The sequence below is a fragment of the Ictidomys tridecemlineatus genome, chromosome 11 (assembly GCF_052094955.1).
Source record: "Ictidomys tridecemlineatus isolate mIctTri1 chromosome 11, mIctTri1.hap1, whole genome shotgun sequence".
In the NCBI taxonomy this organism is placed as follows: domain Eukaryota; kingdom Metazoa; phylum Chordata; class Mammalia; order Rodentia; family Sciuridae; genus Ictidomys; species Ictidomys tridecemlineatus.
In genome coordinates this window covers 6405706-6422284 of record NC_135487.1, presented here as the reverse complement: position 1 = coordinate 6422284, position 16579 = coordinate 6405706, and the positions used below count along the sequence as shown (strand labels likewise).

The 16579-nt window shown below is 36.5% G+C and overlaps 1 protein-coding gene across 24 annotated transcripts in view; it reads right to left on the bottom strand.

Moving 5' to 3' along the window:
- The window catches only part of Kif1b (kinesin family member 1B), a 151015-nt gene that overhangs the window by 116548 nt on the left and 17888 nt on the right, over positions 1-16579 (bottom strand). For all 24 annotated transcript variants that reach the window (XM_078025246.1, XM_078025248.1, XM_078025254.1 and 21 more), the window contains exon 2: positions 14363-14542. In XM_078025246.1, coding sequence (XP_077881372.1) covers positions 14363-14468 — 106 coding nt within the window. In that variant the 5' untranslated portion in view covers positions 14469-14542. The remainder of the gene's footprint in view (positions 1-14362; positions 14543-16579) is intronic.

Genomic DNA, 16579 nt, shown 5'->3' with positions numbered 1-16579 from the left:
GCACGTGTGAGGCCCTGGGTTCGATTCTCAGCACCGAGTATAAATAAGTCTATTGACAACTAAAAAAAAACTAAAAGGAAAAAAATTTTCTTTAAATGGTATACAATTAGGGCTGAGGTTGTAGCTTGGTAGAAGAGCACTTGCACAGCATGTATGAGGCACTGGGTTCGATCCTCAGCACCACATAAAAAAATAAATAAATAAAATAAATAGGGGGGCTGGGGTTTTGGCTCAGTGGTAGAGTGCTCGCCTCACACATGCAAGGCCCTGGGTTCAATCCTCAGCACCACATAAAAATAAATAAAATAAGCACATTATGTCCATCTACAACTAAAATATATATATACAAAAAAAGGGTATATAATTAAAAAATACTGTGTGTGCCAATTATATTTTAAAACCATAAAATCAAAACCCATAGACAGCCCCTTCCCCTTCTCACAGCAATATATTCTGGAAATAAGGTAAAATGTTTACACAAAGCATATTATCATAAAGCAAAAGACCTATCATAAAGCTCCTTCATCATTTTAAAATAACAAACTTAGATTCTAATCTTACAAATCAGGCATAAATGTACCATATGTGTTCATCATAATCTCAATCCCAGAGTTCTAGAAAATAAATATATATCCAGGTGCAAGGGCACACACCTGTAATCCCAAAAACTTGGAAGGCTGAGGCTACCAGCAAAGTAGCAAGGCCCTAAAGCAACTTGGTCAAACTGTCTCAAGGGGCTGGTATACAATTAGGGCTGTTGTATGTAGCTCAGTGGTAAGCTCTTGCCTAGCACATCTTAGACACTGGGTTCACTCCTCAGCACCACATAAAAGTAAATAAAATAAAGGTATTGTGTCCATCTACAACTAAAAGTTTTTCTTTTTCTTTTTCTTTTTTTTTTTTAAGTCTCAAAATGCTGGGCATGGTGGCACATACATGTATCCCAGCGGATCAGGAAGCTGAGGCAGGAGGAACCCAAGTTCAAAGCCAGCCTCAGCAAAAGCAAGGCACTAAGCAAGACCCTGTCTCTAAATCAAATATGAAATAGGGCTGGGAATGTGGCTCAGTGGATGAGTTCCCCCAAGTTCAATCCCTGATATTCACCCCCCAAAAAAGTCTCAAAGTAAAAATTTTAAAAATGGGGGGGAAGGCTAGGGATCTAGCTAAGTGCCCCTAGGTTTAATCCCTGGCACCAAATAAATAAATAAATAAATAAATAAATAAGCAACATGAGGGGAAAAAAACCCTGCAATTCCTTAGTGCCATTATGTGATCACTATTACATAAAATAAACTAGTTATAATATTCTTGAAACTCTCACATAACAGTTCTGCTCTTCCTAAACAAATTTAATAATTTTAAAGAGAGACAATCTGAAAGGCTTGGAGCCCAATGAATCCAAGTGACCCAAAGACTTCTATACTGATAATTGTGATCCCCTCTCTTTTTTCATGACTTTCCTCGTTCAAAAAGAGACACCAAGATAAATATTAACCTAACAGTAAAATTCAAATTAGACAAAGACATTCAGGATTGCTGCACAGAAAAGTGGAAAAACTATCTTAAGAGGTGACAGAAGGGGCTGGGGCTGGGGCTCAGTGGTAGAGCACTCGCCTAGCATGTGCAAGGCCCTGGGTTCGCTCCTCAGCACTACATAATAATAAAGAAACAAATTGCATTTAAAAAAAAAAAGAGGTGACAGAAGAAAAAAGTGAGGAGCAGGCAGCCAAGTACATGTTCTGGTTCTCCCGATTCCCAGATTTGTGAGAGCCCAGGCAAGTGGGCTAACACCCCCAAGCCTCAGTGCCACCTTCTGTGAATATAGGAAGATTAAAGTACCATTATTGTGATGGTGCCTAAGTGTGCCTGGCACAGCTTAAATGTTTGTTGTTGTTAATTACTAATCATGGTATTTTTCCTCAACAAAAGACAATTTAAAAAGTAAAGGTTTTTGTTTTTCCTTTCACCCATTTTGCCTCCTCAAGTTTATTCACAATGAAAGGAACTCTGGTATCAGACCAGAACAATGTCTGGGGAAACAATACATGTAGTTAAATCATTTCCTCATTGTGCAGCTTCTGCTAATTCTGGCCCTTCAGTTCCCTGTTCTCCAAAACAAAGGCCTCTCAGACATTTCCTACCTTTCCCCTCCCACCCCTCCTTAATTTGGATGCCCATCCTCAGTGCGTTACTAACAGTCATCACACTACTTCCATTACTATGTATATCTAAGACAAGTCTAAAAACTCTGAAATTTTGGTGGCCTGTATGCTGAACATCAAAAAACTAATTTCCCATAGACATTTGAAAATATAATTTCATATTTCTTATTCCTACCACTTGTAAGACTTCATCCAACAATACAATTAAAAATAGTCTTAGCCTATTATAATACCCATTCCTTGAAAGAGCAAAAATTAAATCTATGAATGCCCACTGTGCCTAACAGGACTAGAAGTAGTGGTTCCTTTAAAACTAACCGCTCTCTGGACTATTGGCTCCCATTACAAGGCTTCACATTTCACTGGGCAACCACCAAAAGCAATCAGCACCATGTTACTGGCATGAACTTTTAAAAATGAACTCCAAAGCATCTCTTGAGAGTTGCAAAGAAGGAAGGACAGGAGGAAGAAAGGAAGGAAGGGAAGGGAAGGAAAGGGATGAACCAACCTCTGGACATGAAAAACCAACAAAAGCACATATAAAAGCAACATAAAGTTCAGTTTGGATATTCATCAAAGCGACCTCAAATGACTAGAGAGTAAGATGGAAAGCAACAAAGAAAGACGACTAGATTTCCTATTAAAAAAAATTTTCCCATTGTCTCTCTTAGATGATTTGATGTGACAATTTATTTAAGTAGTTAAGGAAGTTTAAATTATATAATATGATAAAAAGCAATTCCAACTACACAACAAAAAAAAGCCCCCTCCAACTTTGTGATGGCTTCAATAATTTTTGCCCTTATATTTTCTCACTGAAAGTAATTTAGTGACGAATTAAAATTAATGACAAAATATTTTAAAATACCATATTATTTCATTTGATCCTTACAATAACCATGCAACACCTTTTTGTGTGTGTGTGTATCTGGAAATTGAACCCAGTTTGTTGCACCTGCTAAACATGCACTCTAATGCTGAGCTACACACCCTAACCTAACATCTCCATTTAATAAGAATTTAAAGCTCTAGTACCTGAAAACACATGATGAATTAAATAAAATATGGGTACACCCCAGCCCTGAAATCTTATTTTTAAGCATATTTAAGAAAAGGGGAGCTAGGCTGTAGCTTAGTGGCAGAGTGCTTATCTAGCATGTGTGGGGCACTGGACTGGATCCTCAGCACCTCATATAAATAAATAAATAAATAGATAGATAGATAAATAAATAAATAGAATTATTATTTTTTAAGGGGGGGGGCTAGGAAGTATAGATCAGTGGTAGAGCGCCCTTGGGTTTAATAGCCAGTGCCAAAAAAGAAAAAGTTATGGAGATGTTACATGAATTAGAAGGAACTCTACCAAAAAAAAAAAAAGACCATATTATAGAATTTTATATAGTCACTAAGTCATGTAGAAAAATAGTTACACTGAAAACAGCAGATGAGAAAAAGCAAGCTAAAAAGTAGTGTGTGTCTGTGTGTGTGTCTGTGTGTGTGCGCGCGCGTGCACGCGTGCAAAAGATTTAATATGTGTACAGGTACAAGAAAGGAAAAGAGCAGCATACACATCGAGAAGTTAACAGTAACTGTCTCTGAGTGGTAAGATTAGAAATGATTTTTCTTTATTTTTTTTTATTTTCCAATTTTTCAATTACTTTTATTTTCAGAACAAAAGACTTTAACATGGTATTTTTACATTCTAGAGCTAACAGGTTTATCTCATTAATGGATATATTAAATATGTCAGTAAAGTGTTCTAAAACAAGGGACAAAGACAGGTAGAACCTGCGCTATGAGAGCTAACAAATTATCTACCTTTTGTATTTTTTTTAATTAACAGTGTTAAGCTGTGATACTGATGGAGTAAAGTTGACACTAGGTAAAACACCGGAAGACAACTCCTTGACAAGAGTTAGAGAAGCAATCAATGTCTTGGAAGAACAGTAATATGCTATTATTTGCTACAAAAGAAAAACAAATTGGCATTCCTCAAACAAAAGTTTCCTGAGACTCTAAGCCTCATTTTTATCTATTTTAAAAACATTTTTAAAAATATTGTTCAAAGCCAGGCACGGTGGAGCACACCTATAATTCTTGCAGCTGGCTCTGCAGGCTGAGACAGGAAGGTTGCGAGTTCAAAGCCAGCCTCAGCAACAGCAAGGTGCTAAGCAACTTAGTGAGACCCTTCTCTAAATAAAATACAAAAGAAGGATGTGGCTCAGTGGTCAAGTGCCCTTGAGTTCAATCCCCAGTAGCAAGAAAAAAAAAAAATTGTTCAGTAGATATTTGAAAGAAGTTGTTACTAATTCGAAGAAAAATTATATATAGTAAATGATAAGAGAAAGGTAAAGCAAATTCAATTTACTGAACACTTATTTTAGGATGGTAAAAGAGATATCAAACACAGCCTCAGAACTATTTCTTTTCCCCTTCAGGCTGCTGTCTTTCTTATGAGACACTTTTTTCAAGTGAAAACTGCTTATCAGCACTTAGTCCAAGAGGACATGACTGAAGTACTGCAGAGAAGAGGAGGACCCTGATAGCCAGATTAAAGAGCTGTTAAATAAGAAATAAGCATGCTACTTATTCTAATTTGCTGGAAAACAGATAAATACCCAAGATAATTACAGAATAATACTTTTCCCTGAACAATAACTCCCAGTATTTTCCTAATGTAAAGAAAACAATGACAAGTCACAGAGAGCAATTACTGCTGTAAAACCATACTTAAGTCAAAAGAATCCTCTTTTGTTCACTGAAGCAACCAAAACACGAAATCCTCAGTTGCTCCCAAGGCAGTGCTATAAATACAAATTCTACAGCAAGAACTCGAGAAAAACTGCAAGATATGCCAAGAAGAAAAAAATGATTTCAACACCAATTTGCCATTAAATTGTATTCATATAACCAATCAACATTTTATTGACAAATGTCAAAATTATCTTCATTTCCAAAATCACGAAGATCAGAAGCAGATAAATTTAGAAGATATGCGTATAACATACCAAAACAATTTTCCTTTTACTACAAACAAAATGCCTTTCTATGATATATCTAAGTAATCAAATGCAATAGTGTTTTTAAATGTATACAAAAAAAATACACCCGATATCTACAAATGGCACAATCTAATATCCTCTTTAAGACCATAAACTTTATCTAAGCAGAATAAACAACATTATAAATATAGAGATACATTTCAGAATGTCAACTTAGCAATCCGCCACATGAGAAGTCATGAACTAAATAAAACTGTGTTGGATGTAGAAGAAATAACAAAGTATGTGTTGAATTATGAGGGAAGGGAAGGGAAGGGAAGTGGTAATTTAAAAACTGAAAGGGGGCAGAAGGATCAGTGTGACAATGGTCCCCAGCCAAATCAGTGGCCAACAGACATGTCTGACAAAGAAAGGTAGCCTCAAGGATCATGTCTTCCCCAACTCTGACACTGCAGAGGAAATGTGCTATTAATTACAGTCAATATCCCTGAAGGAGAAGAAAGCCATCGATAATCAGGCGCAGGTCCTAGACTTTCCCCTTTGTTGACCTGTTTTAACTACTTTTAACCAACTCCAGTTGAGTAAATGTAGCATCATTTCAGAGGCACCTTTATTTTTACTTGACATCTCCAAACACACAAACACACACACACACACACACACACACACACACACACACACACACACTCCCTTGTTGCTATAGCTGCAAGTCCTAACCACAAGAAAAGTGTTGCATTTCAGAATTTTTAAAAAGTTTACTGCCACTGGTAGCCAATCTGATTTCGATACAGTTTACTAAACTCTCTCCCTATGCTCTATAAATCTCTTTTTTAAAAAAAAAATATTTATTTCATTTTTATGTGGTGCTGAGGATCAAACCTAGTGCCTCACATGTGCTAGGTGAGCGCTGTACCTCTGAGCCACAACCCCAGCCCCTATAAACCTCTTTATATTCTTGTTGCTTACCTTCTTTTATTCCAGTAAATGAGAGTCATTTAATCAATGAACATTTGACTATAAAAGTAAAGATTCCAGTATGAAGGTTCCTCAAAAGACTAGGAATGGAACCACCAATGTGATCCAATTATGCTACTCCATGTTTATAGCAGCACAATTCACAAGAGCCAAACTGTGGAACTAACCAGCCTAGGTGTTCATCAGTGGATGAACAGATAAAGAAAATGTGGTACATATACCCAAAGAAGATTAATTCAGCCATAAAGAAGTCAAATAAGGGCTGGGGTTGTGGCTCAGAGGTAGAGTGTTCGTCTAGCATGTGTGAGGCCCTGGGTTCGATCCTCAGCACCACATAAAAATAAATAAATAAAATAAAGGTATTGTGTCCAACTACAACTAAAAAAAAAAAATATTTAAAAAAAAGAAGTCAAATGAAATTATGTCATTTGCAAGAAAATGAATAAAACATGAGAATACTACTAAGCAAAATAAGCCAAACTCCCAAAAGTCAAGGGTCAAATATTTTCTCTCATAGGTGGAAGCTAGATAAGAAAAAGGAGAATAAAGGTATGGGGATGGAGGGAATATCTTGAAAACAGAAGAGAGATCAGTAGAGTAGAGGGAAGGGTCCAGGGGAGGGATGAGGAGAGCAAAATACTGGGAAATAACATTGGTCAAATTATGCTGTTACATTGTGCACCTGTAAGTAACAATGAATCCCATCACTACATAAAATTATAATTCACCAATTTAAAAAGTGGAAAAAACATACAAAAAATTAAAGATTCCCCACTTTGGAAAGAAAAAGAGCAAACACCTGGCTACAAGGTTTTGAAATGAGCATACTATAAGCAAGGACTTACATGCCTTGTATATGATATGCCCTATTCCCTACTATGAGCAGGTCTATGTATACAACATCTTTATTTGCAAGATTAACTAAGATTGCCAGGTGTGGTGGCCTAAATCCTAGCTACTGGGGAGGCTGAAAGAGGAAGACTGAAAGTTCAAGGCCAGGCTAAGCAACTTAGGGAGACCCTGTCTCAAAATAAAATAAAAAGGGCTTGCCAGGCATGGCAGAGTGTGTCTGTAATTCCAGCTACCCAGGAGGTTGAGGCAAGAGGATTCCAAAGTATAGGTCAGTCCTGGCAATTTAGTAAGCCCCTATCTTAAAAAAAAAAAAAAAAAAAAACTAAAAAAGGCAGGGGATATAGCTCAGTGGAAGACCCTGGGCAAAGGAAGAATAAAAAAAAATACTGCAACTCAATCACCCAATGGAGTATATATCTCACATCGTAAGTGAAACACCAGCTTATACATACCTCCTGTTTTTCTCAATTTATGAAGGTTCACTATCTCCAGATTTACACATAAAACTTATTCATAAATGTGAGCAGTTAAATCATTAACTCCCCCATTTTCCTTTTTACAAATTAGACAATAAAAAAATGCCTCCTGCTGTACAACCAATGTGATCCTGCAATCTGTACACGTGGAAAAATAAGATTACGTACCCCATTTGAATCAAATGTATGATGTCAAGATCATTGTAATGTCTTAAGAAACTAATAAAAAAATTAACAATAAATAAATAAATAATGCCTCCTAAGTGGGAGAAACTTGGAATATAATGATATCTTGAACAAAGACATTTGTATGCACTCAGGACTCTAAAATGTCAAGGCAGTAATATTTATCTAGGCCATGGAAAATATTTCCTTCAAAATCAGAAAGTGCTTAAGTAAAATGGCTGCTACTCAGTTTTCAGATTTTGCACTCCCTAAAGCACTCTTTATACTTTTCTACTTTTTCATAAAAGATCTGATAGCAGGAATATTCCACTGCATTCCATGTGCAATCAGCTATAATCCCTGTGAGCATCAATACAGGCCAGTTTGCCAGCACAGCAGCCTTTTAATGAAGCTAACACACATGGCTACAGCATACTCATTTCATCTCATTTTTGAAAGAATGCATGCACTCTCCCCATCTAAACCCACCACTTAGTCATTAATATTCCCAAACATCCACTACACTTGTATATTAGGTTAAATCCTATTCATTCCTCAAGGTTCAGTTTAACCACTATTTTTCATCAACGACTCCTTGCATTTACTCTTTTCCAAACTCACACTTCTACTTTTTAAAAACACTTTTTTAATGGCAATTATCATTTGATCACTTTCATTCTATATTAGTTATTTGTGTATATCTTGGTATCTCCTATCACAAACTTTAAGGACGCCATAAAAAGGACAGGGTCCAATGATGCATTAGTCTCTTCAACTACTATAGACTCATTTTACAGCAGACTCAAAAAGGTAAAAGGGAAAGAAAGGAAGGGCAAGGCAGAGCAGAGCCATTAGTCCAGTTTTGAACAATATATGTTAAAAGAAATCATTAGCAGTTCAGCATGTGCTTGAGGTGGTCCAGAGATGGGTTTTCACATACTAGTATAGGACTAGTATATTTCACATACTAGTATTCTCTAACTGAATATTTACTTTGTGTTCAAAATGAACCCCATTATTATGTATAAATACAATGCAATAATTTTAAAAGATTGGGAACCCAGACATTTCATCTATAATATTTAATCAAAAGATATATCAAGGGCTGGGGATGTGGCTCAAGCGGTAGCTCGCTTGCCTAACATGCGTGCAGCCCAGGTTTGATCCTCAGCACCACATACAAAGATGTTGTGTCTGCAGAGAACTAAAAAATAAATATTAAAAAATTCTCTCTCTCTTTTAAAAAAAAGATATATCAATATTTTTAATAATTCTGGAGATTTTTGTGGGAGATAAGCCAAAATGGGTGAGTAGAATTTATATCCCAACCAATTCTAAAATTTTATGGACCTATTCTCAAAAGATTTTCAACTAAAAATCTTATTTCCTTCTTCAATTTGCTTTCGACACAAATTAAAACATCTGAAATTCTTCCAGACTGAATATCACATTTGGATGATTTTACTTTATCCTCTAAACTGACTTCATTTTTTTTTTTTTTTTTTAGAGAGAGAGAGAGAGAGAGAGAATTTAATATTTACTTTTTCGATTTCGGCAGACACAACATCTTTGTTTGTATGTGGTGCTGAGGATCGAACCCGGGCTGCACACATGCCAGGCGAGCGTGCTACCGCTTGAGCCACATCCCCAGCCCCTGACTTCATTTTTAATACAATTAAAATAATAAAGTCAAATAGTGAGTTGCCTAGCCTAGATATGAGACCTAACTCCTTCTTGATTAGCCATCAACAATCTCTTAGGGCTGGGGATGTGGGTCAATCATGGAGTACTTGCCTTGCATGCTTGAAACCCTGGGCTCAATCCCCAGTACCAAAAATATAATCATAATCATAATCTCTTAGTGAGGTTTCTTTTTTCTCCCAGTACTGGGGATTAAATCCAGAATTTCATGCATGCTAGGCAAGTTACATCCCTGGTCCATTTTCGTGAGTTTTAATCCATACTAGCAAAATCAGAAAACAAGCAGACCCACATTTATTTCTCTACAGAAAAACTTTACAAGAGTTTAAAGATGGTTTGTCTTCACCAAAACTCTGACTGAAGCCTGAGTCCCCAATGTAACAATATTGAGAGGCAGGAGGCACATGTTTGTAATCCCAGTGACTAGGGAGGCTGAGGCAGGAGGATCACAGCTTCAAGGCCAGGCTCAGTAACTCACCGAGGCCCTAAACAACTTAGCAAGACCTTGTCTCAAAATAAAAAACAAAAAGGGCTGGGGATGTGGGTGGGTTAAGCACCACTCCTGGGGTCAATCTCTGGTACCACGGGGGTGGGGGTTAATTAGTACAACTCCACCCTCATGAAGCAATTGATGTAGTTCTGTAGAGTCAGTCAGTCAGTTACCACAGGAATGGGTTGCTATAAAGCAGCCTGGCCCTTCCCTACTCCTTCACACACATCTGCTTGCCTTCTACTTTTCCTCCATTATTGAAGCAGCATGAGACCAACTCAACAAGTCAAGCAAGTGCCAGTACCATGCTCTTGAACTTCAAGATTGTGAGTCAAAATAAACCTCTTTCCTTTATAAATTACCCAGACATTTTCTTGTTTTAGTGCAGAAAATGGACTAAGACAAGCTTTTAATTGTACTATGTACCAATAGTTTATTGTTCTAGATAGTCAATGGATTACTTTTGACACTTTTTGTAGTACTTAGCATACCATAAGACATGTAGTACATACTTGCTAATAAATAAAACCCTTTATTAATTATATGGATAGTCTTTCATGCTAAAATCAAAGAAAACAACTTTTACAAATTATAAACATGGATTATATTATTCAAATACTTAAAACATGTAAGGCAGCAGGACACAGTGGTACACACTGTATTCCCAATTACTCAGGAGGTTAAGGCAGGAGGATTACAAGTTTCAGGCCAGCCTCAGTAATTAAGGAAAACCCTTAATTGTCTCAAAAAAAAAATTAAAAGGATGGGGATAAATTTCAGAGATACAGCATCCCTGGATTCAATCCTCAGTACCACCAAAAAAAGAAAACAAAATACAGAGCAGCTACCATTACTTATCACTAATTTAAAGGGGAAAAACTAGAGTTAAAAAGATGCTACTGCTTAATCTATTAAGCAGTAGACTTAAATTGTCTCTGGAAGGAAATCTAATATAAGTTGCTTATGAGGAAAAGAACTGGTTGACTATGTGACAGGATAAGTCTTTGTGCCAAGCGTGGTGGCAAATTTCTGTGATCCCAACCTCTCAGGAGGCTGAGGCCAGCCTCAACAATTTATAAAGACCCTGTTCCAAATTTTTAAAAATTAGCCAGTCACAGTGGCCCATGCCTGTAATCCCAGCAGCTGGAAAGGCTGAGACAAAAGGATTGCAAGTTCAAAGCTGGCCTAAGCAGCCAAGAAGCACTAAGCAACTCAAAGAGACCCAGTCTCTAAATAAAAAATATAAAATAGGGCTGGGGATGTGGCTCAGTGGTTGGGTGCCCCTAGATTCAATCCTCACTACATTAAAAAAAAAAAAAAAAGGATTATTCAAGTGTAATTTATATTCCATAAAGTTAACCTATTTAAAGTACACATTCAAGGAGAGGTGGGAAAGGGTTATGAGGATAGGAAAGATGACTAAATGAGATGGACATCATTACCCTAGGTACATATATGATTGCATGAATGGGGCGTCTCTACACCGTGTACAACCAGAGAATTTAAATGTTACACTCCATTTGTGTATGATTAATTGAAATTTATTCTGCTGTCATGTACAACTAAGTAGAACAAATTTTAAAAAATAAATGAATAAAGTATACATTCAGTGTTGACTTTTGTGTGTCTCTTTGACAATTATTCACAAAATATAATTCATAGAACCATTGGCACAATTGACAAAGTTAACATATAAGGGTATAGCTTTTGAGACACCTATCTTTTTTATGTGTTACCAGAGATTAAATCCAGAAGCACCCTGACACTGAGCTGCATCTCGACCCCCTTTTATTTTTTATTTATTTTTTTAAAAATATTTAGTTAAAATAGAAATTATTATTGCTGTGTGTATATACGTGACTACAAGACTAATGTGAATCTGCAACCTGTAGACTCAGAAAAATGAGAAAATATATCCCATCTGATTCAAATGTATGATATGTCAAGATCATTGTACTGTCATGTGCAACTAATTAAAACAAATTTAAAGTTATAAAAGAATATTTAGTTTAGTTATAGTTGGACACAATATCTTTATTTATTTATTTTTATGTGGTGCTGAGGACTGAACCCAGGGCCTCACCCACATATCTTTATTTATTTATTTTTATGTGGTGCTGAGGACTGAACCCAGGGCCTCACCCATATTAGGTAAGTGCTCTACTGCTGAGCCCCAACCCCAGCCCCTTTATTTTTTATTTTGAGGCAGGTTCTCACTAAATTGTCCAGGCAGGCCTACAACTTGTAATCTTCCTGTTTCAGCCTCCTGCAACCCTAGGATAACAGGCAAAATCAGAAAACAAGCAGACTCACATTTATTTCTCTACAGAAAAACTTTTTACAAGAGTTTAAAGATGGTTTGTCTTCACCAAAACTCTGACTGAAGCTTGAGTCCCCAATGTAACAATATTGAGAGGCAGGAGACACATGCTTGTAATCCCAGTGACTTGGAAGGCTGAGGCAGGAGGATCACAGCTTCAAGGCCAGGCTCAGAAACTTAGCAAGGCCCTTAGCAAGACCTTGTCTCAAAATAAAAAACAAAAAAGGATGGCAATGTGTCACCATACCTGGCTAGACTACTATTTTTTAATCTTTTCTTTTTCTCTTTCTTTTTCTTTCTTTCTTTTTCTGAGATAGGGTCTTGCTATGTTGCCCAGCCTGGCCTTGAACTCCTGAACACAAGCAATCCTCCTGCATCAGCTTCCTGAGTAGCTGGGACTATAAGTACACACCACCCCACCCATGACTTGAATCTTTATTTAAAAACCAGTTTGAAACTTGGAATGGAACCATCACTTGATCCAGTCATCCCACTCCTAGGTTTATACCCACAGGACTTCCAATCAGCATACTACAGTGACACAGCCACATCAATGTTTATAGCAGCTCAATTCACAATAGTCAGATTATGGAATCAACCTAGATGCCCTTCAATAGATGAATGGATTAAAAATAACTGTAGTATATACATGCAATGGAACATTACTCAGCCTTAAAGAAGAATGAAATTAGCCAGTAAATGGATGAAAATGGAGAACATTATGCTAAGCAAAATAAGCCAATCCCAAAGAACCAAAGGCCAAATGTTTTCTCTGATATGCAGAAGCCAATGGGGGGGGGGGGTCGTCAAATTAAGGGGGGATATTGGAGTAGGAATGATAGTAGAATGAATCAAACATTATTACCCTGTACATATATAATTACATGACCTGTTTAACTCTACATCATGTACAATCAGACAAATGAAAAGTTATACTGCATTTATCAATGAAATACTTTAAGTTCTATATTAACTATCCTGAAATGTGGGCTGCAATATCTAGCTGGCTTTTATGGAACAAATATTGACCACTAGCAGACAGATGAGGTCAAAATGGTTACTTTAGAATTTTGTCTGAAAGATCAATGATTCTTCTTTATTGCAAAAATTATAGATTTGAAGATAGAAGAGCCTGCCTGTATTTTAAATAATAATTTGCCCACAGACCCAAGTCACATTACATTCTTTCTTTCTTTCTTTTTTTTTTTTTTTTTTGGTAGCAGGGATTAAACTCAGGACTGCTTTACCACTGAGCCATATCCCCAGCCCACCTGCCCCCTTTTTAAAAATTTCTTTATAAATAAATGTTTGCGGAAATAAATATGTTTAATCTTATTTAAACGTTACTGAAGAAGGCCAAGCACAGTGGCATATGCCCATGACCCAGCGACTCTGGAGGCTGAAGCAGGAGGATTGCAAGTTTGAAGCCAATCTCAGAAACTTTTTTTTTTTGTTACCAGAGACTAAACTCAGGGGCACTCAACCACTGAGCCACATCCCCAGCCCTTTTTTATATTTTATTTACAGAAAGGGTCTCACTGAGTTGCTTAGATCCTTGATAAGTTGCTGGGGATGGCTTTGAATTCATGATCCTCTGGCCTAAGCCTTTCTAGCTGCTGAGATTGATTACAGGCATGTGTTACCACACTTATTTAGGAAGATAAATTTTAAGACCATCTTGGCAAGTTCAAATGCTATTTAAAATAGAGAAAGAAGGGCTGGGGATGTGGCTCAAGCGATACGCGCTCGCCTGGCATGCATGTGGCCCGGGTTTGATCCTCAGCACCACATACAAACAAAGATGTTGTGTCCGCTGAGAACTGAAAAATAAATATTAAAAAATCCTCTCTCTCTCTCTCTCTCTCTCTCTCTCTCTCTCTCTCTCTCGGGACTTTCATAGCTATTTTATGTCATGATTTAATAAAATCACTGCTTACATCTTTACTGTCATTAAAATGTCAACTACTTAGAAGGCATTAATAATAGCTAAATCAGTTCATTTATTCATGGTTTCCAATTATAAAGAGCAAAATACACAGTCCACATTTAAGTATTGCAGCAAATATCTCAGAGGAGGAAGCAAAGAATGGATCATTCAGAATGGCAAAGTTCAAAGTGTCAACATACAAATGTTCATTTATTCTGATCACAGAAAGAAGGGCAGGGAGGGAGGTGAAGAAGGTGAGATACAGAACTGATAAAAAAGAATATCCACTCACTGGTCGAGTTGCCTTGCATCTGAATGATGCACTTGGACTCCTTGCTGGTCTCTCGAGAATTGAAGGGCCTCACTCGGACAGCAACCTTCACTGAGGCTCCCGACATTCTGATGGCCTTTGTAATGTATATGCAGTCCAGAAATAAAGTATCAAATCTTCTTTAAGTTATGTTCAAGTTTCCTTTAAAAAGAAAAAGGTTCCATACAAGATAGTCAAAATTAAAGGAAACATAAGCACACTGAAGCCTAAGAGTTCTACTTATTTTCATTTCTAGAAATCTCATTCCCTTTCTCCCCCACAAGTCATATAGCTAGTAGTAAATTATCAAGTATTGAAGAAAGAAATTTGGTTTCTTACTCTATTATCTCCTTCTCATATCTAAAAAAAAAGTCCCTAAACTTTTAAAACTCTAAAAAAAAAAACAAAAACAGGCATCTATCTTGCTTTCTGTATTTCTGGATCAATCTTCAAAGGTAAATGAAAAATTTACAATGTTTATTTGTTAAAAGGGTTCCTTGAACAGCTAACTTCCCATCTGCAAACCCCCTATTTCCTTTCTTTAAAGCAATGTATTGAATTTTATACTTTTAATTAAAGTTTGAACCATTTGGTTATACCATGTGTAATTAAACAGCAAAGGACAGAGATAAGTTTGTGCTGGCTCCTTTAATTACCCCTATGTAGTAATTAACTTGGAAGTTCCTTGGCATGCATCCCATTTGACCCGCAGGAGCACTCTACACAATAAGCAGAGAAGATTCCCACAGACTCAGGTCCTACACTTCAGATGTGCCAGGGACTCGTGGCAGAATGTAGTGAAATCACTACATTTCACTACTAAAAGAAGCCAGAAAAAAAAATGTTAATATTTTCTGAGGAATAATTCCCATCCCAATAAAACAACATCAACACTCTTCAGTGAAAAAAAAAAAAAAGTATGTAATCTCCACAAGAAGCAACCTCTCTTCTCTCTCTCTAGTCAGGAAGAAGTCTACACTCTATTCATTACTCTATTAATATTCATGAATAAAATGAAAAGGGAAAAGTTAAAAAAGAAAAGTATTTATGAGTCCAATTATCAGGGAACCCAACCAGTATTTAAATCTGACCAATTTTTTTCCACATAATTAAATAGTTTAGAAATACTAACCTTCAGTGGCACAACACTACCAATGTTTTCCCCAGGAAAAGGCAAAAAATAAAATCCCAAGTCACTCTCTACCTCAGTGCACTAATTCTCCTAGCAGTAATATCAATGTCCATCTCTCAGGCCATACCAAAGTATTCAGAGATCTCCTGTCCTATGTGCTAGCAGTTAGAACAGTACCTGTTTGAAGAGCTCAGTGTCTGTTGAACAAATAAATTAATGAACTAGATTACCAAGCTGTGGGAATCATCTGTTTGAGTCTTTGCCTATTTGCTGATTTTTGGTTTTGCTTTAAATGATGACAATATTTTTAATACTAATATTTTTATATATATGTTGCAATGTTTTTTCCAATCTGTTTTTCATTTTACTTTATATGGAACTAATAGTACTTTATTTAATATATCAAATATTTTTGTGATTGCATTTATCAAATGAAAACTTTGGGAATTATTATACCCTCCAATTGATATAGCATATCTTGTATTCACCAGTTAAGTACCATGCCAAAAAGATGATGCATTCTGATAAAGCATGATATCAAACACATTTCAACCTCCTAGAGTTCCCTTTAATATATCACCATCATCTCAACTTTCATCATGTCCATATCTTCTTTCCCAAACTAATGATTTTTCAATCTTCCCATTTCTGCCAACATCATTCTCCCAGGCCCCATTATTTAAGTTCTGAGGTCATCTTTGTTTTCTTCTTTTAGAATCCCTGTATTAGCATTGACATTATTCATGACAAACCATAGGAAAACTTTTCAGACAGAAATTTGCATTGTTCTGGTCCCTCCTACCTCTCCTCCTCATTGCCTTCCCCTAATCCATGGGCTCACTACCACATGCCTAGAATACTTGGAACAGATGAACTCTTCTTTGAATTTTAGTCTTTGACTCAATAGAATCAAACAGAGTTACACAAAACGAAATCACACAGCAGTCTTTTGAAAAGCAAATGAGCCTAGACTCCCCCCTCCACTAATTAAAAGGGGAAAAACTAGGTTTAAAAAGATGCTACTGCTTAATCTATTTATAAAAGTAAACACAAATTGTCTCTGGAAG